Source organism: Oncorhynchus tshawytscha, unplaced genomic scaffold, assembly GCF_018296145.1.
Source record: "Oncorhynchus tshawytscha isolate Ot180627B unplaced genomic scaffold, Otsh_v2.0 Un_contig_7217_pilon_pilon, whole genome shotgun sequence".
Classification (NCBI taxonomy): domain Eukaryota; kingdom Metazoa; phylum Chordata; class Actinopteri; order Salmoniformes; family Salmonidae; genus Oncorhynchus; species Oncorhynchus tshawytscha.
The window spans coordinates 75,001-100,000 of record NW_024609606.1 but is presented as its reverse complement, the minus strand read 5'-3'; the positions used below and the strand labels follow the sequence as shown (position 1 = coordinate 100,000).

At 51.5% G+C, this 25,000-nt stretch overlaps 2 protein-coding genes across 2 annotated transcripts in view; one reads left to right on the top strand and one right to left on the bottom strand.

Annotated features, from left to right (window-relative positions):
• LOC112240906 (voltage-dependent T-type calcium channel subunit alpha-1H) overlaps positions 1-2,965 on the top strand; it is a 131,918-nt gene extending 128,953 nt beyond the window's left edge. Inside the window, exons 36-37 of the mRNA XM_042316218.1 lie at positions 1-549; positions 967-2,965. The exon at positions 1-549 is cut by the window's left edge and continues 185 nt beyond it. Coding sequence (XP_042172152.1) covers positions 1-549; positions 967-2,250 — 1,833 coding nt within the window. The 3' untranslated portion in view covers positions 2,251-2,965. The remainder of the gene's footprint in view (positions 550-966) is intronic.
• A 5,165-nt stretch (positions 2,966-8,130) lies between these two features.
• LOC112240905 (synaptogyrin-1-like) overlaps positions 8,131-25,000 on the bottom strand; it is an 18,131-nt gene continuing 1,261 nt past the window's right edge. Inside the window, exons 2-4 of the mRNA XM_042316219.1 lie at positions 20,234-20,468; positions 19,975-20,120; positions 8,131-8,448 (exon numbers count right to left, since the gene is read on the bottom strand). Coding sequence (XP_042172153.1) covers positions 8,311-8,448; positions 19,975-20,120; positions 20,234-20,468 — 519 coding nt within the window. The 3' untranslated portion in view covers positions 8,131-8,310. The remainder of the gene's footprint in view (positions 8,449-19,974; positions 20,121-20,233; positions 20,469-25,000) is intronic.

The window sequence follows — 25,000 nt, the reverse complement described above, 5'->3', positions numbered from 1 at the left end:
CCTGGCCACGTTGACAGCAGACGGGCCTCTTATATACATAGCCCATCCCACAGTATGGACACACATAGTTACAGACTCAGCCCTGCTCAGAGCATCGACAGAGACTCCTCCCGTTACCTCGATAGACGGGCCTCTTATATCCACAGCCCCTCCCACAGCATGGACAGTAGACACACCCCTTATTTCCACAGCCCCTCCTACAGCATGGACAGTAGACACACCCCTCATAGGGATAGACACACCCCTTATATCCACAGCCCCTCCCACAGCATGGACAGTAGACACACCCCTCATATGGATAGACACACCCCTTATATCCACAGCCCATCCCACAGCATGGACAGTAGACACACCCTTTATATCCACAGCCCCTCCCACAGCATGGACAGTAGACACACCCCTTATGTCAGTAGCCCTGCACACAGCATCAATAGACACACTCCTCATAACAATAGACACACCTCTTATAAGAGTAGCCCATCACACAGCATGGACAGACAGCCGGGACCCAGCTCCTCCCTCAGTGCGAGAAGACAGCTGAGGAGACAGGTATGTAGACTGCAGCTTTTACCCAGGTAGCACATTAATTTCCATGGATGTTCTGTGAACGTCTGTTTTTGGAACCTTGCATGCAAGTTGTTAGAATGTTTTGTGTTAGCTGGGAACTTTACTGTCCAGGCCAGATCGAGTTGTTAGAATGTTTTGTGTTAGCTGGGAACTTTACTGTCCAGGCCAGATCGAGTTGTTAGAATGTTTTGTGTTAGCTGGGAACTTTACAGTCCAGGCCAGATCGAGTTGTTAGAATGTTTTGTGTTAGCTGGGAACTTTACAGTCCAGGCCAGATTTAAATTTCATTCACCTTCAACTGTCATTAATTTAATGTTCAAACATTGTGTTCAAAACAGTCCTAGTGACCTCTGACCCTCTGTTTCCTGTCTCTACTTCCTACTTCCTGTCTGTTCGTAGGAGGCGGTGCGTTGTGACTCTGAGGACCTGAGCTGCAGTTCCACCGACGATCTGCGGGGGAGCTCTGTCGACGGCACCCACCTCACCGTACCCAGCATGCACCTCTCACCGCTACCCAGCCTGCCCCCTGGTGGTAACACACACCTGGACGTACACCACCCCTCCTCGCCGTCCCGCTCCCCCCGAGGACGCACCTCCAGCGCACACACACTCCGCCACACACACACCGTACACACACTGCGTCACACACACAGTCAGAGGGTTATATCTACCAGAGGACACAGTAGGAGCCACAGTGATAGTGGGCCCCAGCGGCCCCCCAGCCCTCAGATCTCCACCCCTCAGACTACAGACAACTCACAGACACCCCAGAGACCTGAGATACCCCAGACCCCAGACCCCAGCCTCACCATCTCTCTCTGCTCTGGAGGTCCCAGCCTGTCCCTCTCCTCCCCCTCCACACCCTCAATCCCCAGCCCCAACCTCACTGTCTCTACTCCCTCCACTCCCCAGAGCCCTCAGACCAGCTTTGACCCAAAGCAGAGTCCCAGTTCCAGCCCTGCCTTCAGCCGTGATCCATTTCCCCTGAGCCTCGGTTCCAGTCCTAGCCGTCTCCCCACTTCCTTTCCAGATGAGACTGATGATGAAGTCTGTCGCATCACACACCACGCGTCCAGCCCCTCACACACACCTGAACACACACACCACGCGTCCAGCCCCTCACACACACCTGAACACACACACCACACGTCCAGCCCCCCACACACACCCTGCTCTCCCCACACCTCCCTCCACGCCTGCCTCTCATTTGAAGAGGACCAGAGGAGCAGGTGTCTCAGCAGCCAATCGGCGTCTCCCGTTCGAGAGTGGACCAGGAAGCAGAGGATGAGCCCGCCCTGCATCTCCGTAGCCCCACCTGCTGAAGCCCAGGTTTCCACGGTGACCCAGTCGACGGACAGCAGCATGCATCTGAGGAGGCGGACCCTGTCGGTTGACTCCGCCTCTCAGAGAGACTCATTGGACACGAACCCAGCGGAGACACGCCTTTCTGTTCCCTTTCTCCAATTGGACTCCAGCTTTATAAGCATCACGGTGGATTCTGACCAATCAGGATGCTCGTTATTGATGGACAACGAATCAACCGTCGAGGGGGAGGGGAGAGAAGGGGGAGGAGCTCGGAACTCTCAGTCTCTGCTAGGATTGGTTCCCAACCCTCTCAGAAGGAGGAGCTTAGTGCGCATGCTCAGCACACGGGAAGGAGAGGAAGAGGAGACTCAACCCTGACCTCTGACCTCTAAGAAATAGTTTCCTTTCGCCAACCCTCCTCCTAGAGAGACTCTGGTGAGGCAGCAGGGTTTTAGTCCAGCCCTGTTGGAACAGGTCTGATTCAGCCAATCAGCTGTTGATAAGGACAACCATGACCTTTGACCCCTAACCCCTGACCCCCCCAGAAAGACTGCTGTGCTGTAGCCCCTCCCCCCTGAGGAGCCGTAGCCCCTCCCCCCTGATGTCAGAGTGTGACATCATGGTACGGAATGATATGCAATCGGACCCCCCACCTTCTCCCTCCCTCACCCACCCATTGGTGGAAACTGTGAGCGGTTGACCTTTTCCGTACTGTGTGTCTGTTAGGAGACGATATGTGTGTGACATCATCAGAACCTCCGGCACTGAACACTATATCTGCCATTAGTCGACCTTTAACCATGTCACCTTTAATCACCTTTGACCTTTCACCCAGCGACAGCCTCCCGTCACTGCAGGTGACGTCCCTTCCTTTCTCCTGGAACACCCGGGAGGAACTTTCACCTTTTCTTGACCATTTAAAACACGAAGTTTGAGTAGCACTAGATCTAACGAGGTCGCCTTTTAACCTTCGACCTTTATCTGATGTTTTGTCTGTTTCTTCCTTATTGTACAGCTTCTGTCAGGTCCTGTTTTAGTCCAGACACTTCTCCTGTCTCCATGGTTACTACCAGACACATATATAGAGAAACATGTTGTTAAATATATGGCTAGATATACGACTGTGGTTACTATAACTAACTAACTAACTGACAGATTAGGAACTCTGTCACTTTAACTTATAATTACTAGAACTACTCTCTATTTGACTCTTTCTGTCTCTCTCTCTCCCTCTCTCTCTCCTCCTCTCTCCCTCTCTCTCTCCTTCTCTCTCTGTCTCTCTCTCTCTCTCTCCTCTCTCTCTCTCTCTCTCTCTCTCTCTCTCTCTCTCTCTCTCTCTCTCTCTCTCTCTCTCTCTCTCTCTCTCTCTCTCTCTCTCTCTCTCAGGTTAGAGCTAGACTAAATAGTTAATTTGTGACTGTATGACAGGTGGAGATTGATTGAATGAGAGCTACATGGAATGTATTTACAGAGATATAGGCTACTTGCAAAATGCCCCCTATTCCCTACCTAGTGGTCAAACTGGCCCCCTATTCCCTACCTAGTGGTCAAAATGGCCCCCTATTCCCTACCTAGCGGTCAAACTGGCCCCCTATTCCCTACCTAGCGGTCAAACTGGCCCCCTATTCCCTACCTAGTGGTCAAACTGGCCCCCTATTCCCTACCTAGTGGTCAAACTGGCCCCAAACTGGCCCCCTATTCCCTACCTAGTGGTCAAACTGGCCCCCCCTATTCCCTACCTAGTGGTCAAACTGGCCCCCTATTCCCTACCTAGTGGTCAAACTGGCCCCTATTCCCTACCTAGTGGTCAAAATGGCCCCTATTCCCCTACCCCTATTCCCTACCTAGTGGTCAAACTGGCCCCCTATTCCCTACCTAGTGGTCAAAATGGCCCCCTATTCCCTACCTAGTGGTCAAACTGGCCCCCTATGCCCTACCTAGTGGTCAAACTGGCCCCCTATTCCCTACCTAGTGGTCAAACTGGCCCCCTATTCCCTACCTAGTGGTCAAACTGGCCCCCTATTCCCTACCTAGTTCCCTACCTAGTGGTCAAAATGGCCCCCCTATTCCCTACCTAGTGGTTAAAATGGATCCCTATTCCCTACCTAGTGGTCAAACTGGCCCTCTATTCCCTACCTAGTGGTCAAACTGGCCCCCTATTCCCTACCTAGTGGTCAAACTGGCCCCCTATTCCCTACCTAGTGGTCAAAATGGCCCTCTATTCCCTACCTAGTTGTCAAACTGGCCCCCTATTCCCTACCTAGTTGTCAAAATGTCCCCCTATTCCCTACCTAGTGGTCTAAAGTAGTGCGCTATGTAGGGAATAGGGTGTCCTATGGGATGCACCCAGACGGGACCACCTGTATGTAAAATGTGGATAAAAGCGTTGTGTTTTAAATATGATTATGTGATTATATATTAGAGTATTGAAGATGCAGGTAACTGAATAAAGGAAACACCAACATCAAGTGTTTTTAACAGGACGTTGGACGACCAGGAGCCAGAACAGCTTCGATGCTCCTTGGTTGGTCCGTTACAGGCCCCTCAGAACAGCTTCGGTGCTCCTTGGTTGGTCCGTTACAGGCCCCTCAGAACAGCTTCGGTGCTCCTTGGTTGGGCCGTTACAGGCCCCTCAGAACAGCTTCGGTGCTCCTTGGTTGGTCCGTTACAGGCCCCTCAGAACAGCTTCGGTGCTCCTTGGTTGGTCCGTTACAGGCCCCTCAGAACAGCTTCGGTGCTCCTTGGTCGGTCCGTTACAGGCCCCTCAGAACAGCTTCGATGCTCCTTGGTCGGTCCGTTACAGGCCCCTCAGAACAGCTTCGGTGCTCCTTGGTTGGTCCGTTACAGGCCCCTCAGAACAGCTTCGGTGCTCCTTGGTTGGTCCGTTACAGGCCCCTCAGAACAGCTTCGGTGCTCCTTGGTTGGTCCGTTACAGGCCCCTCAGAACAGCTTCGGTGCTCCTTGGTTGGTCCGTTACAGGCCCCTCAGAACAGCTTCGGTGCTCCTTGGTATAGATTCTGCAAGTGTCTGGATCGCTCCAGAATCTCCCATAAGTGTTCCGTTTGGGGGGGTTGAGATCTGGTGGATGGGGGGCGTAGCCATGGTAACGCAGATAATGGCCCGCCCAGCATGCCGACACATGATCCTCAGGAGATATGGGGCTGTTGATAGCTTAATAATGGACTCAGGAACCACACCTGTGTGGAAGCACCTGCTTTCAATATACTCCGTATCCCTCGTCAACTCCACGTGTTTCCGTTATTCTGGCAGTTACCTGTTTCCGCTACGGGAAAGGTAAATAAATACGAAAGCTTCCGGAACAACGACTAACATGTGACTAACCGTACGACGACCATATTTAGACATTTATATATCAACGCTGGTACTATAAGAAGCTTCCGGAACAACGACTAACATGTGACTAACCGTACGACGACCATATTTAGACATTTATATATCAACGCTGGTACTATAAGAAGCTTCCGGAACAACGACTATAAAACTATATTATATGTTGATATTGATGATCGTGTTTTATATGAAAGCTGATACTATATTATACGTTGGGGTTGGCAGGTAGCCTAGTGGTTAGAGCGTTGGACTAGCCGAAGTGGCCCCGAGCTGACAAGAGCTGAAACATCTTGTTGTTCTGCCCCCTGAACAAAGCAGTTAACTCACTGTTCCCCCGGTAGGTCGTCACTGTAAATAAGAATTTGTTCTTAACTGACTTGCCCTAGTTAATTAAACATATATTTAACCATTTTTAAGATGATGAAAGTATTTTATATGAAAGGTTCTTTAATCTGATACATTGATGAATAAGAGCTGGTAGGTAGCTGGGACTTGTTTCAGAAGACGAGAAAACTATGGAACAACGAGCAAATGTCTGAGGTCCACACATTATTACACCCATGTTTTAAGGGAGAACAGACGTTGGTATTGCACCCATGTTTTAAGGGAGAACAGACGTTGGTATTGCACCCATGTTTTAAGGGAGAACAGACGTTGGTATTGCACCCATGTTTTAAGGGAGAACAGACGTTGGTATTGCACCCATGCTCCACCAAGGTTTTCCAGCTCACAGCTTTGACCCACTACAGTATCTATGTTGGTGTTTCTACTTCAAACTATGTGTAGGCAGGTTGCTTAGGATTCAAGAAGATACATTTCAATCAACCAATCAAATCACATGAATAAAATAAATACACCAATGAGACGCAGCGGTTGGTTCTTGTTGACGTGTTGTTTTATATTTCATATTCCAGCTTCAGCATTTTACAATAAAATATTAAATGACATGAATTATTTCACATTATAAGAGGATTTACAGCCACTCTAATGGAGGTCTCTCTATTATCTCTGTCCCTCTCTATTATCTCTGTCCCTCTGTCTCTCTCTCTCTCTCTGTCTATTATCTCTGTTTCTCTGTCTCTTTCTCTGTTTCTCTGTCTCTCTCTCTCTCTCTCTGTCTCTCTATTCTCTCTGTTTCTCTCTGTCTGTCTCTCTGTTTCTGTCTCTCTCTCTGTCTCTCTCTCTCTCTCTCTCTATTATCTCTGTTTCTCTCTGTCTCTCTCTCTGTTTCTGTCTCTCTCTTTCTGTCTCTCAACTGTCTCTCTCTCTCTGTCAAATCACATGAATAAAATAAATACACTCAATGAGTCTCTCTCTCTTGGTTCTTGTTTCTCTGTCTTGTTTTATATTTCATATTCCAGCTTCAGCATTTTACAATAAAATATTAAATGACATGAATTATTTCACATTATAAGAGGTTTCTCTGTCTCTCTAATGGAGGTCTCTCTGTTCTCTCTGTCCCTCTCTCTCTCTCTCTCTATCTCTGTTTCTCTCTGTCTCTCTCTCTGTCTCTCTCTCTCTCTCTGTCTCTCTGTTCTCTCTGTCCCTCTCTGTCTGTCTCTCTGTTTCTGTCTCTCTCTCTCTCTCTCTCTCTCTCTCTCTATTATCTCTGTTTCTCTCTCTCTCTCTTTCTCTGTCTCTGTCTCTCTCTTCTGTCTCTCTCTCTCTCTCTCTGTCTCTGTCTCTCTCTCTGTCTCTCTCTCTCTGTCTCTCTCTCTCTCTGTTTCTCTGTCTCTCTCTTTCTGTCTCTCTCTCTCTCTCTCTCTCTCTCTCTCTCTCTCTCTCTCTCTCTCTCTCTCTCTGTCTGTTTCTCTGTCTCTCTCTCTGTCTCTCTGTCTCTCTCTCTGTCTCTCTCTCTCTCTCATCTGTTTCTCTGTCTCTCTCTCTGTCTCTCTCTCTCTCTCTCTCTCTCTCTCTGTCTCTCTCTGTCTCTCTCTGTCTCTCTCTCTCTGTTATCTCTGTGTTTCTCTCTCTGTCTCTCTCTTTCTGTTTCTCTGTCTCTGTCTCTCTCTTTCTGTTTCTCTGTCTCTGTCTCTCTCTCTCTGTTTCTCTGTCTCTCTCTGTTTCTCTGTCTCTCTCTTTCTGTTTCTCTGTCTCTGTCTCTCTCTTTCTGTTTCTCTGTCTCTCTCTCTCTGTTTCTCTGTCTCTCTCTCTCTGTTTCTCTGTCTCTCTCTTTCTGTTTCTCTGTCTCTCTCTTTCTGTTTCTCTGTCTCTCTCTTTCTGTTTCTCTGTCTCTCTCTTTCTGTTTCTCTGTCTCTCTCTGTTTCTGTTTCTGTCTCTCTTTCTGTTTCTGTCTCTCTCTCTCTCTCTCTCTCTCTCTCTCTCTCTCTCTCTCTCTCTCTCTCTCTCTCTCTCTCTCTCTCTCTCTCTCTCTCTGTCTCTGTTTCTCTGTCTCTCTCTGTCTTCTCTGTCTCTTATCTGTTTCTCTGTCTCTCTCTCTCTCTAATCTCTCTGTTTCCTACAGCTTTAATACTGAGTTCCAAAGGACCTTCATAAGGTGATGTAGACTGCTATATTTACAACAATGTTATATACCTCTCTGGGTAAAATGGCCTCTGTGTGTGTGCTCTAGTTCCTGCTCTGTGTGAATCCTAGACTGAGCCAGCAGTTGCCATGGTGACAGAGAGCCAGCATCACCTGACCCTCAGTCGGCCAATCAGGCTAACCCACAACATCTTGAAGCTACAACCTCTGTCATGTCACAACGGTCTCACGCCTAGAAACTCTCTCCTATTCTCTCTCTCTTTATTTCTCATATCCTCCCTCTCTTCTCTCTGTCCATTCCTCCGCATCTCGCTCATCTATCTCTTCTCTCTCTCTCTGCATCTCTCCCTCTATCTCTTCTCTCCATCTCTCTCTCCTCTCTCCCCCTCTCTCTACATCTATCTCCATCTCTCTTCTCTCCCTCTCTCCTCTCTCCATCTTTCTCTACTCTCCCCATCTCTCTCTCTCCATCTCTCCATCTTTCTCTTCTCTCTACTCTCTCCGTCTCTCTCCTCTAGAAGACAGGAGCAGGTGTGAGGGCAGAAGGGTCCAGACTCAGAGTTTCGCTGAAGGGAGGGGCCTGCTGGTAGGGGTTGGTGGTTACTATGGTGACTCCGTTGGCGACGGGCGTGCTGCGGGCGTTGTCGTGGTAACCGCGCTGTCATCGAGCTGATCGGTGAAGAGGCTGAAGTTTTGGAACAGGTTGATGAATGTCTGGAGAGCAAGCGCCGTCAGGCCAGCCTAGAGTCAGAGGTCAGAGGTTAGAGGTCAGAGGTGTTCATTATTAAAGCAGAAGTCAAGGTAACTATAGTAACTTAGAAGTAAGAGCTGAAGTCAACCAGCTTCCTAGCTAAAAACAGCAGCCGGGAGTCAGAGGTTAGGTGCTAGAGGTCAGAGGTTAGGTGTTAGAGCTTCCTAGCTAAAAACAGGAGTTTCTGTTAGGTAAGGGACAGCATTCCCTCCTCAGATTTGTCACTCTAGACACAACTACGACAACATAATGAACAAACAACAACAAAAACGGGTCACAACTCCTGCAGCTCTGTTACATCCTGGGTCTGTACATAGTCAAAGGGAGGCTTCGAGGGGCCTCCTACGGTAGGTACACCTACAGCTCTGTTACATCCTGGGTCTGTACATAGTCAACGGTAGGCTTCGAGGGGCCTCCCACGGTAGGTACACCTACAGCTCATCCCTTGGCAGTAGTACTGTAGACTACTTATCACTGACCTCAACCCAGAGTCTCTCAGAGTGTTCACAGTCAGCCCACTGACACCCCTATCAGATCACAGTCAGCCCACTGACACCCCTATCAGACCACAGTCAGCCCACTGACACCCCTATCAGACCACAGTCAGCCCCTGGGTCTGACACCCCAATCAGACCACAGTCAGCCCACTGACACCCCTATCAGACCACAGTCAGCCCACTGACACCCCTATCAGATCACAGTCAGCCCACTGACACCCCTATCAGATCAGTCAGCCCAGTGACACCCCTATCAGACCACAGTCAGCCCACTGATACCCCTATCAGACCACAGTCAGCCCACTGACACCCCAATCAGACCACAGTCAGCCCACTGACACCCCTATCAGATCACAGTCAGCCCAGTGACACCCCTATCAGACCACAGTCAGCCCACTGACACCCCTATCAGACCACAGTCAGCCCACTGACACCCCTATCAGACCACAGTCAGCCCACTGATACCCCTATCAGACCACAGTCAGCCCACTGACACCCCTATCAGACCACAGTCAGCCCACTGACACCCCACCCCACTGACGCACCTATCAGACCACAGTCAGCCCACTGACACCCCACCCCACTGACACACCTATCAGACCACAGTCAGCCCACTGATGCGCCTATCAGATCACAATCAGCCCACTGACACCCCGATCAGATCACATTCAGCCCACTGACACCCCTATCAGACCACAGTCAGCCCACTGACACCCCTATCAGATCACAGTCAGCCCACTGACACCCCTATCAGACCACAGTCAGCCCACTGACACCCCTATCAGATCACAGTCAGCCCAGTGACACCCCTATCAGACCACAGTCAGCCCACTGACACCCCTATCAGACCACAGTCAGCCCACTGATACCCCTATCAGACCACAGTCAGCCCACTGACACCCCTATCAGACCACAGTCAGCCCACTGACACCCCACCCCACTGACGCACCTATCAGACCACAGTCAGCCCACTGACACCCCACCCCACTGACACACCTATCAGACCACAGTCAGCCCACTGATGCGCCTATCAGATCACAATCAGCCCACTGACACCCCGATCAGATCACATTCAGCCCACTGACACCCCTATCAGACCACAGTCAGCCCACTGACACCCCTATCAGATCACAGTCAGCCCACTGACACCCCTATCAGACCACAGTCAGCCCACTGACACCTCTATCAGATCACAGTCAGCCCACTGACACCCCTATCAGATCAGTCAGCCCACTGACACCCCTATCAGACCACAGTCAGCCCACTGACACCCTTATCAGACCACAGTCAGCCCACTGACACCCCTATCAGACCATAGTCTGCCCACTGACACCCCTATCAGACCACAGTCAGCCCACTGACACCCCTATCAGACCAGTCAGCCCACTGACACGCCTATCAGACCACAGTCAGCCCACTGACACCCCTATCAGACCACAGTCAGCCCACCCCTATCAGATCAGTCAGCCCACTGACACCCCTATCAGACCACAGTCAGCCCACTGACACCCTTATCAGACCACAGTCAGCCCACTGACACCCCTATCAGACCATAGTCGGCCCACTGACACCCCTATCAGACCACAGTCAGCCCACTGACACCCCTATCAGACCACAGTCAGCCCACTGACACCCCTATCAGACCACAATCAGCCCACCCCTATCAGACCACAGTCAGCCCACCGCTATCAAACCACAGTCATCCCACCCCTATCAGACCACATTCAGCCCACTGATACCCCAATCAGACCACAGTCAGCCCACTGACACCCCAATCAGACCACAGTCAGCCCACTGACACCCCTATCAGACCACAGTCAGCCCACCGCTATCAAACCACAGTCATCCCACCCCTATCAGACCACAGTCAGGCCACTGATACCCCAATCAGACCACAGTCAGGCCACTGATACCCCAATCAGACCACAGTCAGCCCACTGACACCCCAATCAGACCACAGTCAGCCCACTGACACCCCAATCAGACCACAGTCAGCCCACTGACACCCCAATCAGACCACAGTCAGCCCACTGACACCCCTATCAGATCAGTCAGCCCAGTGACACCCCTATCAGACCACAGTCAGCCCACTGATACCCCTATCAGACCACAGTCAGCCCACTGACACCCCAATCAGACCACAGTCAGCCCACTGACACCCCTATCAGATCACAGTCAGCCCAGTGACACCCCTATCAGACCACAGTCAGCCCACTGACACCCCTATCAGACCACAGTCAGCCCACTGACACCCCTATCAGACCACAGTCAGCCCACTGATACCCCTATCAGACCACAGTCAGCCCACTGACACCCCTATCAGACCACAGTCAGCCCACTGACACCCCACCCCACTGACGCACCTATCAGACCACAGTCAGCCCACTGACACCCCACCCCACTGACACACCTATCAGACCACAGTCAGCCCACTGATGCGCCTATCAGATCACAATCAGCCCACTGACACCCCGATCAGATCACATTCAGCCCACTGACACCCCTATCAGACCACAGTCAGCCCACTGACACCCCTATCAGATCACAGTCAGCCCACTGACACCCCTATCAGACCACAGTCAGCCCACTGACACCCCTATCAGATCACAGTCAGCCCAGTGACACCCCTATCAGACCACAGTCAGCCCACTGACACCCCTATCAGACCACAGTCAGCCCACTGATACCCCTATCAGACCACAGTCAGCCCACTGACACCCCTATCAGACCACAGTCAGCCCACTGACACCCCACCCCACTGACGCACCTATCAGACCACAGTCAGCCCATTAACACCCCACCCCACTGACACACCTATCAGACCACAGTCAGCCCACTGATGCGCCTATCAGATCACAATCAGCCCACTGACACCCCGATCAGATCACATTCAGCCCACTGACACCCCTATCAGACCACAGTCAGCCCACTGACACCCCTATCAGATCACAGTCAGCCCACTGACACCCCTATCAGACCACAGTCAGCCCACTGACACCTCTATCAGATCACAGTCAGCCCACTGACACCCTATCAGATCAGTCAGCCCACTGACACCCCTATCAGACCACAGTCAGCCCACTGACACCCTTATCAGACCACAGTCAGCCCACTGACACCCCTATCAGACCACAGTCAGCCCACTGACACCCCTATCAGACCACAGTCAGCCCACTGACACCCCTATCAGACCAGTCAGCCCACTGACACGCCTATCAGACCACAGTCAGCCCACTGACACCCCTATCAGACCACAGTCAGCCCACCACCCCTATCAGACCAGTCAGCCCACTGACACCCCTATCAGACCACAGTCAGCCCACTGACACCCCTATCAGACCACAATCAGCCCACCCCTATCAGACCACAGTCAGCCCACCGCTATCAAACCACAGTCATCCCACCCCTATCAGACCACATTCAGCCCACTGATACCCCAATCAGACCACAGTCAGCCCACTGACACCCCTATCAGACCACAGTCAGCCCACTGACACCCCTATCAGACCACAGTCAGCCCACCGCTATCAAACCACAGTCATCCCACCCCTATCAGACCACAGTCAGGCCACTGATACCCCAATCAGACCACAGTCAGGCCACTGATACCCCAATCAGACCACAGTCAGCCCACTGACACCCCAATCAGACCACAGTCAGCCCACTGACACCCCAATCAGACCACAGTCAGCCCACTGACACCCCAATCAGACCACAGTCAGCCCACTGACACCCCTATCAGATCACAGTCAGCCCACTGACACCCCAATCAGACCACAGTCAGCCCACTGACACGCCTATCAGACCACAGTCAGCCCACTGACACCCCTATCAGACCACAGTCAGCCCACCCCAATCAGACCACAGTCAGCCCACTGACACCCCAATCAGACCACAGTCAGGCCACTGACACCCCAATCAGACCACAGTCAGCCCACTGACACCCCAATCAGACCACAGTCAGCCCACTGACACCCCAATCAGACCACAGTCAGCCCACTGACACCCCAATCAGACCACAGTCAGCCCACTGACACCCCTATCAGATCACAGTCAGCCCACTGACACCCCAATCAGACCACAGTCAGCCCACTGACACGCCTATCAGACCACAGTCAGCCCACTGACACCCCTATCAGACCACAGTCAGCCCACCCCAATCAGACCACAGTCAGCCCACTGACACCCCAATCAGACCACAGTCAGCCCACTGACACCCCTATCAGACCACAGTCAGCCCACTGACACCCCAATCAGACCACAGTCAGCCCACTGACACCCCTATCAGACCACAGTCAGCCCACTGACACCCCAATCAGACCACAGTCAGCCCACTGACACCCCTATCAGACCACAGTCAGCCCACTGACACCCCTATCAGATCACAGTCAGCCCACTGACACCCCTATCAGATCAGTCAGCCCAGTGACACCCCTATCAGACCACAGTCAGCCCACTGATACCCCTATCAGACCACAGTCAGCCCACTGACACCCCAATCAGACCACAGTCAGCCCACTGACACCCCAATCAGACCACAGTCAGCCCACTGACACCCCTATCAGACCACAGTCAGCCCACTGACACCCCTATCAGACCACAGTCAGCCCACTGACACCCCAATCAGCCCACTGACACCCCTATCAGACCACAGTCAGCCCACTGACACCCCTATCAGACCACAGTCAGCCCACTGACACCCCAATCAGACCACAGTCAGCCCACTGACACCCCAATCAGACCACAGTCAGCCCACTGACACCCCTATCAGACCACAGTCAGCCCACTGACACCCCTATCAGACCACAGTCAGCCCACTGACACCCCAATCAGACCACAGTCAGCCCACTGACACCCCTATCAGACCACAGTCAGCCCACTGACACCCCAATCAGACCACAGTCAGCCCACTGACACCCCTATCAGACCACAGTCAGCCCACTGACACCCCTATCAGTCCACAGTCAGCCCACCCCTATCAGACCAGTCAGCGCACTGACACCCCAATCAGACCACAGTCAGCCCACTGACACCCTTATCAGACCACAGTCAGCCCACTGACACCCCTATCAGACCACAGTCAGCCCACCCCTATCAGACCAGTCATCCCACTGACACCCCAATCAGACCACAGTCAGCCCACTGATACCCCTATCAGACCACAGTCAGCCCACTGACACCCCTATCAGACCACAGTCAGCCCACTGATACCCCTATCAGACCACAGTCAGCCCACTGACACCCCAATCAGACCACAGTCAGCCCACCCCAATCAGACCACAGTCAGCCCACTGACACCCCAATCAGACCACAGTCAGCCCACTGACACCCCAATCAGACCACAGTCAGCCCACTGACAACCCTATCAGACCACAGTCAGCCCACTGACACCTCTATCAGACCACAGTCAGCCCACCCCTATCAGACCAGTCAGCCCACTGACACCCCAATCAGACCACACAGTCAGCCCACTGACACCCCAATCAGACCACAGTCAGCCCACTGACACCCCTATCAGACCACAGTCAGCCCACTGACACCCCAATCAGACCACAGTCAGCCCACTGACACCCCAATCAGACCACAGTCAGCCCACCCCTATCAGACCACAGTCAGCCCACTGACACCCCAATCAGACCACAGTCAGCCCACTGACACCCCTATCAGATCACAGTCAGCCCACTGACACCCCTATCAGACCACAGTCAGCCCACTGACACCCCTATCAGATCACAGTCAGCCCACTGACACCCCTATCAGATCAGTCAGCCCAGTGACACCCCTATCAGACCACAGTCAGCCCACTGATACCCCTATCAGACCACAGTCAGCCCACTGACACCCCAATCAGACCACAGTCAGCCCACTGACACCCCAATCAGACCACAGTCAGCCCACTGACACCCCTATCAGACCACAGTCAGCCCACTGACACCCCAATCAGACCACAGTCAGCCCACTGACACCCCTATCAGACCACAGTCAGCCCACTGACACCCCTATCAGATCACAGTCAGCCCACTGACACCCCTATCAGATCAGTCAGCCCAGTGACACCCCTATCAGACCACAGTCAGCCCACTGATACCCCTATCAGACCACAGTCAGCCCACTGACACCCCAATCAGACCACAGTCAGCCCACTGACACCCCAATCAGACCACAGTCAGCCCACTGACACCCCTATCAGACCACAGTCAGCCCACTGACACCCCAATCAGCCCACTGACACCCTATCAGACCACAGTCAGCCCACTGACACCCCTATCAGACCACAGTCAGCCCACTGACACCCCAATCAGACCACAGTCAGCCCACTGACACCCCAATCAGACCACAGTCAGCCCACTGACACCCCTATCAGACCACAGTCAGCCCACTGACACCCCTATCAGACCACAGTCAGCCCACTGACACCCCAATCAGACCACAGTCAGCCCACTGACACCCCTATCAGACCACAGTCAGCCCACTGACACCCCAATCAGACCACAGTCAGCCCACTGACACCCCTATCAGACCACAGTCAGCCCACTGACACCCCAATCAGACCACAGTCAGCCCACTGACACTCCAATCAGACCACAGTCAGCCCACTGACACCCCAATCAGACCACAGTCAGCCCACTGACACCCCAATCAGACCACAGTCAGCCCACTGACACCCCAATCAGACCACAGTCAGCCCACTGACACCCCTATCAGACCACAGTCAGCCCACTGACACCCCAATCAGACCACAGTCAGCCCACTGACACCCCAATCAGACCACAGTCAGCCCACTGACACCCCAATCAGACCACAGTCAGCCCACTGACACCCCAATCAGACCACAGTCAGCCCACTGACACCCCTATCAGACCACAGTCAGCCCACTGACACCCCAATCAGACCACAGTCAGCCCACCCCTATCAGACCAGTCAGCCCACTGACACCCCAATCAGACCACAGTCAGCCCACTGACACCCCTATCAGACCACAGTCAGCCCACTGACACCCCTATCAGACCACAGTCAGCCCACCCCTATCAGAAAAGTCATCCCACTGACACCCCAATCAGACCACAGTCAGCCCACTGATACCCCTACCAGACCACAGTCAGCCCACTGACACCCCTATCAGACCACAGTCAGCCCACTGATACCCCTATCAGACCACAGTCAGCCCACTGACACCCCAATCAGACCACAGTCAGCCCACCCCTATCAGACCACAGTCAGCCCACTGACACCCCAATCAGACCACAGTCAGCCCACCCCAATCAGACCACAGTCAGCCCACTGACACCCCAATCAGACCACACTGTCAGCCCACCCACTGACACCCCAATCAGACCACAGTCAGCCCACTGACACCCACAGTCAGCCCACTCAGACCACAGTCAGCCCACTGACACCCCTATCAGACCACAGTCAGCCCACCCCTATCAGACCAGTCAGCCCACTGACACCCCAATCACCCCAATCAGACCACAGTCAGCCCACTGACACCCCAATCAGACCACAGTCAGCCCACTGACACCCCTATCAGAACACAGTCAGCCCACTGACACCCCAATCAGACCACAGTCAGCCCACTGACACCCCAATCAGACCACAGTCAGCCCACTGATACCCCTATCAGACCACAGTCAGCCCACTGACACCCCTATCAGACCACAGTCAGCCCACTGACACCCCTATCAGACCACAGTCAGCCCACTGACACCCCAATCAGACCACAGTCAGCCCACCCCTATCAGACCACAGTCAGCCCACTGACACCCCAATCAGACCACAGTCAGCCCACCCCCATCAGACCACAGTCAGCCCACTGACACCCCAATCAGACCACAGTCAGCCCACTGACACCCCATCAGACCACAGTCAGCCCACTGACACCCCTATCAGACCACAGTCAGCCCACTGACACCCCAATCAGACCACAGTCAGCCCACTGACACCCCAATCAGACCACAGTCAGCCCTGACACCCCTATCAGACCACAGTCAGCCCACTGACACCCCAATCAGACCACAGTCAGCCCACTGACACCCCAATCAGACCACAGTCAGCCCACTGACACCCCAATCAGACCACAGTCAGCCCACTGACACCCCAATCAGACCACAGTCAGCCCACTGACACCCCAATCAGACCACAGTCAGCCCACTGACACCCCAATCAGACCACAGTCAGCCCACTGACACCCCACAGTCAGACCACAGTCAGCCCACTGACACCCCAATCAGACCACAGTCAGCCCACTGACACCCCAATCAGACCACAGTCAGCCCACTGACACCCCAATCAGACCACAGTCAGCCCACTGACACCCCTATCAGACCACAGTCAGCCCACTGACACCCCAATCAGACCACAGTCAGCCCACTGACACCCCAATCAGACCACAGTCAGCCCACTGACACCCCTATCAGACCACAGTCAGCCCACTGACACCCCTATCAGACCACAGTCAGCCCACTGACACCCCTATCAGACCACAGTCAGCCCACTGACACCCCTATCAGACCACAGTCAGCCCACTGACACCCCTATCAGACCACAGTCAGCCCACTGACACCCCAATCAGACCACAGTCAGCCCACTGACACCCCAATCAGACCACAGTCAGCCCACTGACACCCCAATCAGACCACAGTCAGCCACACACCCCTATCAGACCACAGTCAGCCCACTGACACCCCTATCAGACCACAGTCAGCCCACCCCAATCAGACCACAGTCAGCCCACTGACACCCCTATCAGACCACAGTCAGCCCACTGACACCCCTATCAGTCCACAGTCAGCCCACTGACACCCCTATCAGACCACAGTCAGCCCACTGACACCCCTATCAGACCACAGTCAGCCCACTGACACCCCAATCAGACCACAGTCAGCCCACTGACACCCCTATCAGACCACAGTCAGCCCACTGACACCCCAATCAGATCACAGTCAGCCCACTGACACCCCAATCAGACCACAGTCAGCCCACTGACACCCCTATCAGACCACAGTCAGCCCACTGACACCCCTATCAGACCACAGTCAGCCCACTGACACCCCTATCAGTCCACAGTCAACCCACTGACACCTCTATCAGACCACAGTCAGCCCACTGACACCCCAATCAGACCACAGTCAGCCCACTGACACCCCAATCAGACCACAGTCAGCCCACTGACACCCCTATCAGACCACAGTCAGCCCACTGACACCCCTATCAGACCACAGTCAGCCCACCCCAATCAGACCACAGTCAGCCCACTGACACCCCAATCAGACCACAGTCAGCCCACTGACACCCCAATCAGACCACAGTCAGCCCACTGACACCCCAATCAGACCACAGTCAGCCCACTGACACCCCGATCAGACCACAGTCAGCCCACTGACACCCCAATCAGACCACAGTCAGCCCACTGACACCCCAATCAGACCACAGTCAGCCCACTGACACCCCTATCAGACCACAGTCAGCCCACTGACACCCCTATCAGACCACAGTCAGCCCACTGACACCCCTAGTTTGATGAAGAATATTTAAAAAAACACAAGAAAGAAATTGCGAAACCAAAAACACAGACGCCCAGAAAAAACGTATCTTACGCCTTCGCAATGGTGAATCACTAAAACAAAACAGAAATACCAGAAATTGAAGAACCTGTAGACTCTAACCACTTCTGGGAAAATGGGAAAACAAACAACAAGACCAAATGGAGACATACGGATAAACCACTTCTCCAATCTTTGTGGCTCTATAACAAAGAACAAACAGCATAAACATATACAAATACAAAATATATATAGCATATATATATATATATATATATATATATATATATATATATATATATATATATATATATATATATATAAATATATATACATACATATATATATATACATATACATATACAAAATTACATGCAAATCTTAGAATCAACTTAGAATCAACTATTAAATACTACCAGTCCCCACTGGTTTTTATTATTGGTCCCCAATAAGTATACTAGCCTGTACTAGCCTGTACTAGCCTATACTAGCCTGTACTAGCCTATACTAGCCTGTACTAGCCTATACTAGCCTATACTAGCCTGTACTAGCCTGTACTAGCCTGTACTAGCCTGTACTAGCCTGTACTAGCCTGTACTAGCCTGTACTAGCCTATACTAGCCTGTACTAGCCTGTACTAGCCTGTACTAGCCTATACTAGCCTGTACTAGCCTATACTAGCCTGTACTAGCCTGTACTAGCCTGTACTAGCCTGTACTAGCCTGTACTAGCCTGTACTAGCCTATACTAGCCTGTACTAGCCTGTACTAGCCTGTACTAGCCTGTACTAGCCTGTACTAGCCTGTACTAGCCTGTACTAGCCTGTACTAGCCTGTACTAGTAACTTTGTAGGCCACATGTGCTGCACCAGAAACGCATGTCCTCTCCCTGCTTTATCATGGTCTGAACGATGTCCATAATTCCACTCCATATCATACAGTACAATACAGAATGGCGCAGCGGTCTAAGGCACTGCATCTACACTACAGGCGTCACTACAGTCCCTGGTTCGATTCCAGGCTGTATCACATCCGGCCGTGAGTTCCATAGGGAGGCGTCGTCCGGGTTTGGGAACCCAGCGTCGTCCGGGTTTGGCCCAGGGTAGGCCGTCATTGTAAATAAAGTGTCAACCTGGGGGCTGTTCTGGTCTCTCCTTGTCCTCGGTAAACAACATGTTCTGGTTCAACACACACACATTAAACACTACACATTACACACACTACACACACACACATTACACACAACACACACACATTACACACACACATTACACACACTACACACACACACATTACACACACACATTACACACACACATTACACACACACATTACACACACACATCACACATTACACACACACACACACACATACACACACATTACACACACACATTACACACACACACACTACACACACATTACACACACACATTACACACATGCACACACCCAGACCCCCCCCAGGTGTCTCTTACCCAGGTGAGGATGGAGAAGAAGCAGAAGGCAACAGCAGCCCTGGCGGCGTCGGAGCCCTGAGCCAATGGGAGCTCTTCTTCTGTCGTCTGCTGCCACTGATTGGCCAGGAAACAGAAACCCACGAACCACAGGAAGCTGGCCAGGGCTGGGGGGGAGGCGGGACCAACAGGACAGATGGTTCAGAAAACCTCCTAGAGATAACATGACGTGTGGATGTGTCTCTGTGTGTGTATGTATATAATGTGTGTGTGTGTGTACCAGAGAAGACCATGTCGATGAGAGTTGCTCTCCTCCTGAGTCGGACACTGTGGATGGTGGGGAAGTAGATGTCTAGAACCAGGAAGCAGACGCTGCCTAGGAAACAGACCACGCCCACGGTAACGCCGTAGTTACAGGCATCGGCGTTCTTATTGAAGACGCACAGCAACCGCTCGCTGCCGATGTTCATGTAGCCTTCATTCACTATACAGCTGAACACTACCATAGAGAATACCTGGAGGAGAGAAAACTACTAGTTAATTATTATACAGCTGAACACTACCATAGAGAATACCTGGAGGAGAGAAAACTACTAGTTAATTACTATACAGCTGAACACTACCATAGAGAATACCTGGAGGAGAGAAAACTACTAGTTAATTATTATACAGCTGAACACTACCATAGAGAATAATAAAACTACTAGTTAATTATTAAACTACTAGTTAATTATTAAACTACTAGTTAATTATTAAACTACTAGTTAATTATTAAACTACTAGTTAATTATTAAACTACTAGTTAATTATTAAACTACTAGTTAATTGGGATGGATCAGTGGGAGAGGGGAGAGGAGAGGGAGGGAGAGGGAATTAGAGAGGAGAGAAGGGGGAGAGGTTAGGAGGGAGAGAGAGGGGGAGAGGTTAGGAGGGAGAGAGAGGGGGAGAGGAGAGAGAGAGAGGAGGGAGGAGGAGGGAAGGATCAGTGGGAGAGGGGAGAGGACAGGGAGGAGAGAGAGGAGAAGGGAGGGAGAGGAGGGAGAGGAGGGAAGGATCAGTGGGAGAGGGGAGAGGAGAGGGAGGAGAGAGAGGAGGGAGAGGAGGGAGAGGAGGGAGAGGGAGGAGGAAAGAGGAGGGAGAGGAGGGAAGGATCAGTGGGAGAGGGGAGAGGAGAGGGAGGAGAGAGAGGAGGGAAGGATCAGTGGGAGAGGGAGAGGAGAGGGAGGAGAGAGAGGAGGGAAGGATCAGTGGGAGAGGGGAGAGGAGGGAGAGGAGGGAGAGGGAGGAGGGAAGGATCAGTGGGAGAGGGGAGAGGAGAGGGAGGGAGAGGGAGGAGAGAGAGGAGAGAGAGGGGGAGAGGTTAGGAGGGAGAGAGAGGGGGAGAGGTTAGGAGGGAGAGAGAGGGGGAGGAGAGAGAGAGAGGGAGGGAGAGGAGGGAAGGATCAGTGGGAGAGGGGAGAGGAGAGGGAGGAGAGAGAGGAGGGAGAGGAGGGGGAGAGGAGGGAGAGGAGGGAAGGATCAGTGGGAGAGGGGAGAGGAGAGGGAGGAGAGAGAGGAGGGAGAGGAGGGAGGAGGAGGGAGGGAGGGAGGAGGGAGAGGAGGGAGAGGAGGGAAGGATCAGTGGGAGAGGGGAGAGGAGAGGGAGGAGAGAGAGGAGGGAAGGATCAGTGGGAGAGGGGAGAGGAGAGGGAGGAGAGAGAGGAGGGAAGGATCAGTGGGAGAGGGGAGGGGAGAGAGAGGAGAGAGCGGGGGAGAGGTTAGGAGGGAGAGAGAGGGGGAGAGGTCAGTCAGTCAGTGGATAAAGTTAGTTCGGAGATCATTGATATTTACTGAGCAGTAGGACTTCAAAATGTTTTCATCACACCAATACTTGAACACACACACACACACACGCGCGCGTTGCTGCACTGTAAAACCAACAACCTACAATAATGTAGAAACTGAAATAGCTGACAGTTCCACCTTCACAGGAGTCGTGGAAATGCTGTTTGTTGTTGTTGTTGTTGTTTACTTCAGTTCAATGCCCCCACTAAGCCTCCAATAATTTCCCAGTGTGCCTTGCCTTTTCCATCCAACAGTTACATCCCATGACTGTATTATTTTAGTAACAGAGAAACGATTGTTGTTCGTTGATTTTCAGTTCTGTGGCCTTCACCCAAGTGAGTTCCTAGGAGAATATTATCATTTAACCATTACATACATCGTCAGGCCTTATAAACCGGCCTGAAACTCATGGTTTACAGGCCAAGTCGGGCCTTATACGGCGGACTGGAACTCATGGTTTACAGGCCACGTCGGGCCTTATACAGCGGCCTGAAACTCATGGTTTACAGGCCACGTCGGGCCTTATACAGCGGCCTGGAACTCATGGTTTACAGGCCACATCAGGCCTTATACAGCGGCCTGAAACTCATCGTTTACAGGCCACGTCGGACCTTATACAGCGGCCTGAAACTCATGGTTTACAGGCCACATCAGGCCTTATACAGCGGCCTGGAACTCATGGTTTACAGGCCACGTCAGGCCTTATACAGTGGCCTGGAACTCATCGTTTTACAGGCCACATCGGGCCTTATACAGCGGCCTGAAACTCATCGTTTACAGGCCACATCGGGCCTTATACAGCGGCCTGAAACTCATGGTTTTACAGGCCACGTCGGGCCTTATACAGTGGCCTGAAACTCATGGTTTTACAGGCCACATCGGGCCTTATACAGCGGCCTGAAACTCATGGTTTTACAGGCCACGTCGGGCCTTATACAGCGGCCTGAAACTCATGGTTTTACAGGCCACATCAGGCCTTATACAGCGGCCTGAAACTCATGGTTTTACAGGCCACAGGGCCTGCAAGTTGGGTTGCAAAATTCCACGAAAGTTCCCAAAACATTTTCCAGTGATCTTCCAACCAGAATTTCTGGAAAACTGAAATGTACCAGAATAATTTTCAACCTTAAAGTGTAAATCACATTATGCTGCAACGTGATGTGTCATTCCTATTGGAATCATTAAGCTAGCCAACAGTATTAAACTACAGGATATAGTCTACTGTATTACAAACCAGCTAGGTCAGACAACATTATCCCTGTGTCATTATAAACTATAAACCAGCTAGGTCAGACTACATTATCCCCTGTGTCATTATAAACCAGCTAGGTCAGACAACATTATCCCCTGTGTCATTATAAACCAGCTAGGTCAGACAACATTATCCCCTGTGTCATTATAAACCAGCTAGGTCAGACTACATTATCCCCTGTGTCATTATAAACCAGCTAGGTTAGACTACATTATCCCCTGTGTCATTATAAACCAGCTAGGTCAGACAACATTACCCCCTGTGTCATTATAAACCAGCTAGGCCAGACAACATTACCCCCTGTGTCATTATAAACCAGCTAGGTCAGACTACATTACCCCTCTGTGTCATTATAAACCAGCTAGGTCTGACAACATTATCCCCTGTGTCATTATAAACCAGCTAGGTCAGACAACATTACCCCCTGTGTCATTATAAACCAGCTAGGTCAGACAACATTACCCCCTGTGTCATTATAAACCAGCTAGGTCAGACAACATTACCCCCTGTGTCATTATAAACCAGCTAGGTCAGACAACATTATCCCCTGTGTCATTATAAACCAGCTAGGTCAGACATTACCCCCTGTGTCATTATAAACCAGCTAGGTCAGACAACATTACCCCTGTGTCATTATAAACCACTAGGTCAGACAACATTACCCCCTGTGTCATTATAAACCAGCTAGGTCAGACATTACCCCCTGTGTCATTATAAACCAGCTAGGTCAGACTACATTACCCCTCTGTGTCATTATAAACCAGCTAGGTCAGACAACATTACCCCCTGTGTCATTATAAACCAGCTAGGTCAGACTACATTACCCCCTGTGTCATTATAAACCAGCTAGGCCAGACAACATTACCCCCTGTGTCATTATAAACCAGCTAGGTCAGACTACATTACCCCTGTGTCATTATAAACCAGCTAGGCCAGACAACATTACCCCCTGTGTCATTATAAACCAGCTAGGTCAGACATTACCCCTGTGTCATTATAAACCAGCTAGGTCAGACAACATTACCCCTGTGTCATTATAAACCAGCTAGGTCAGACAACATTACCCCCCTGTGTCATTATAAACCAGCTAGGTCAGTCAACATTACCCCCTGTGTCATTATAAACCAGCTAGGTCAGTCAACATTACCCCCTGTGTCATTATAAACCAGCTAGGTCAGACAACATTACCCCCTGTGTCATTATAAACCAGCTAGGTCAGACAACATTACCCCTCTGTGTCATTATAAACCAGCTAGGTCAGACAACATTACCCCCTGTGTCATTATAAACCAGCTAGGTCAGACATTACCCCTCTGTGTCATTATAAACCAGCTAGGTCAGACAACATTACCCCCTGTGTCATTATAAACCAGCTAGGTCAGACAACATTACCCCCTGTGTCATTATAAACCAGCTAGGTCAGACAACATTACCCCCTGTGTCATTATAAACCAGCTAGGTCAGACAACATTACCCCCTGTGTCATTATAAACCAGCTAGGTCAGACAACATTACCCCCTGTGTCATTATAAACCAGCTAGGTCAGACAACATTACCCCCTGTGTCATTATAAACCAGCTAGGTCAGACAACATCACCCCCTGTGTCATTATAAACCAGCTAGGCCAGACAACATTATCCCCTGTGTCATTATAAACCAGCTAGGCCAGACAACATTATCCCCTGTGTCATTATAAAACCAGCTAGGTCGGACTACATTACCCCCTGTGTCATTATAAACCAGCTAGGTCAGACAACATCACCCCATGTGTCATTATAAACCAGCTAGGTCAGACAACATCACCCCCTGTGTCATTATAAACCAGCTAGGCCAGACAACATTATCCCCTGTGTCATTACAAACCAGCTAGGTCAGACTACATTACCCCTCTGTGTCATTATAAACCAGCTAGGTCAGTCAACATTACCCCCTGTGTCATTATAAACCAGCTAGGTCAGACAACATTACCCC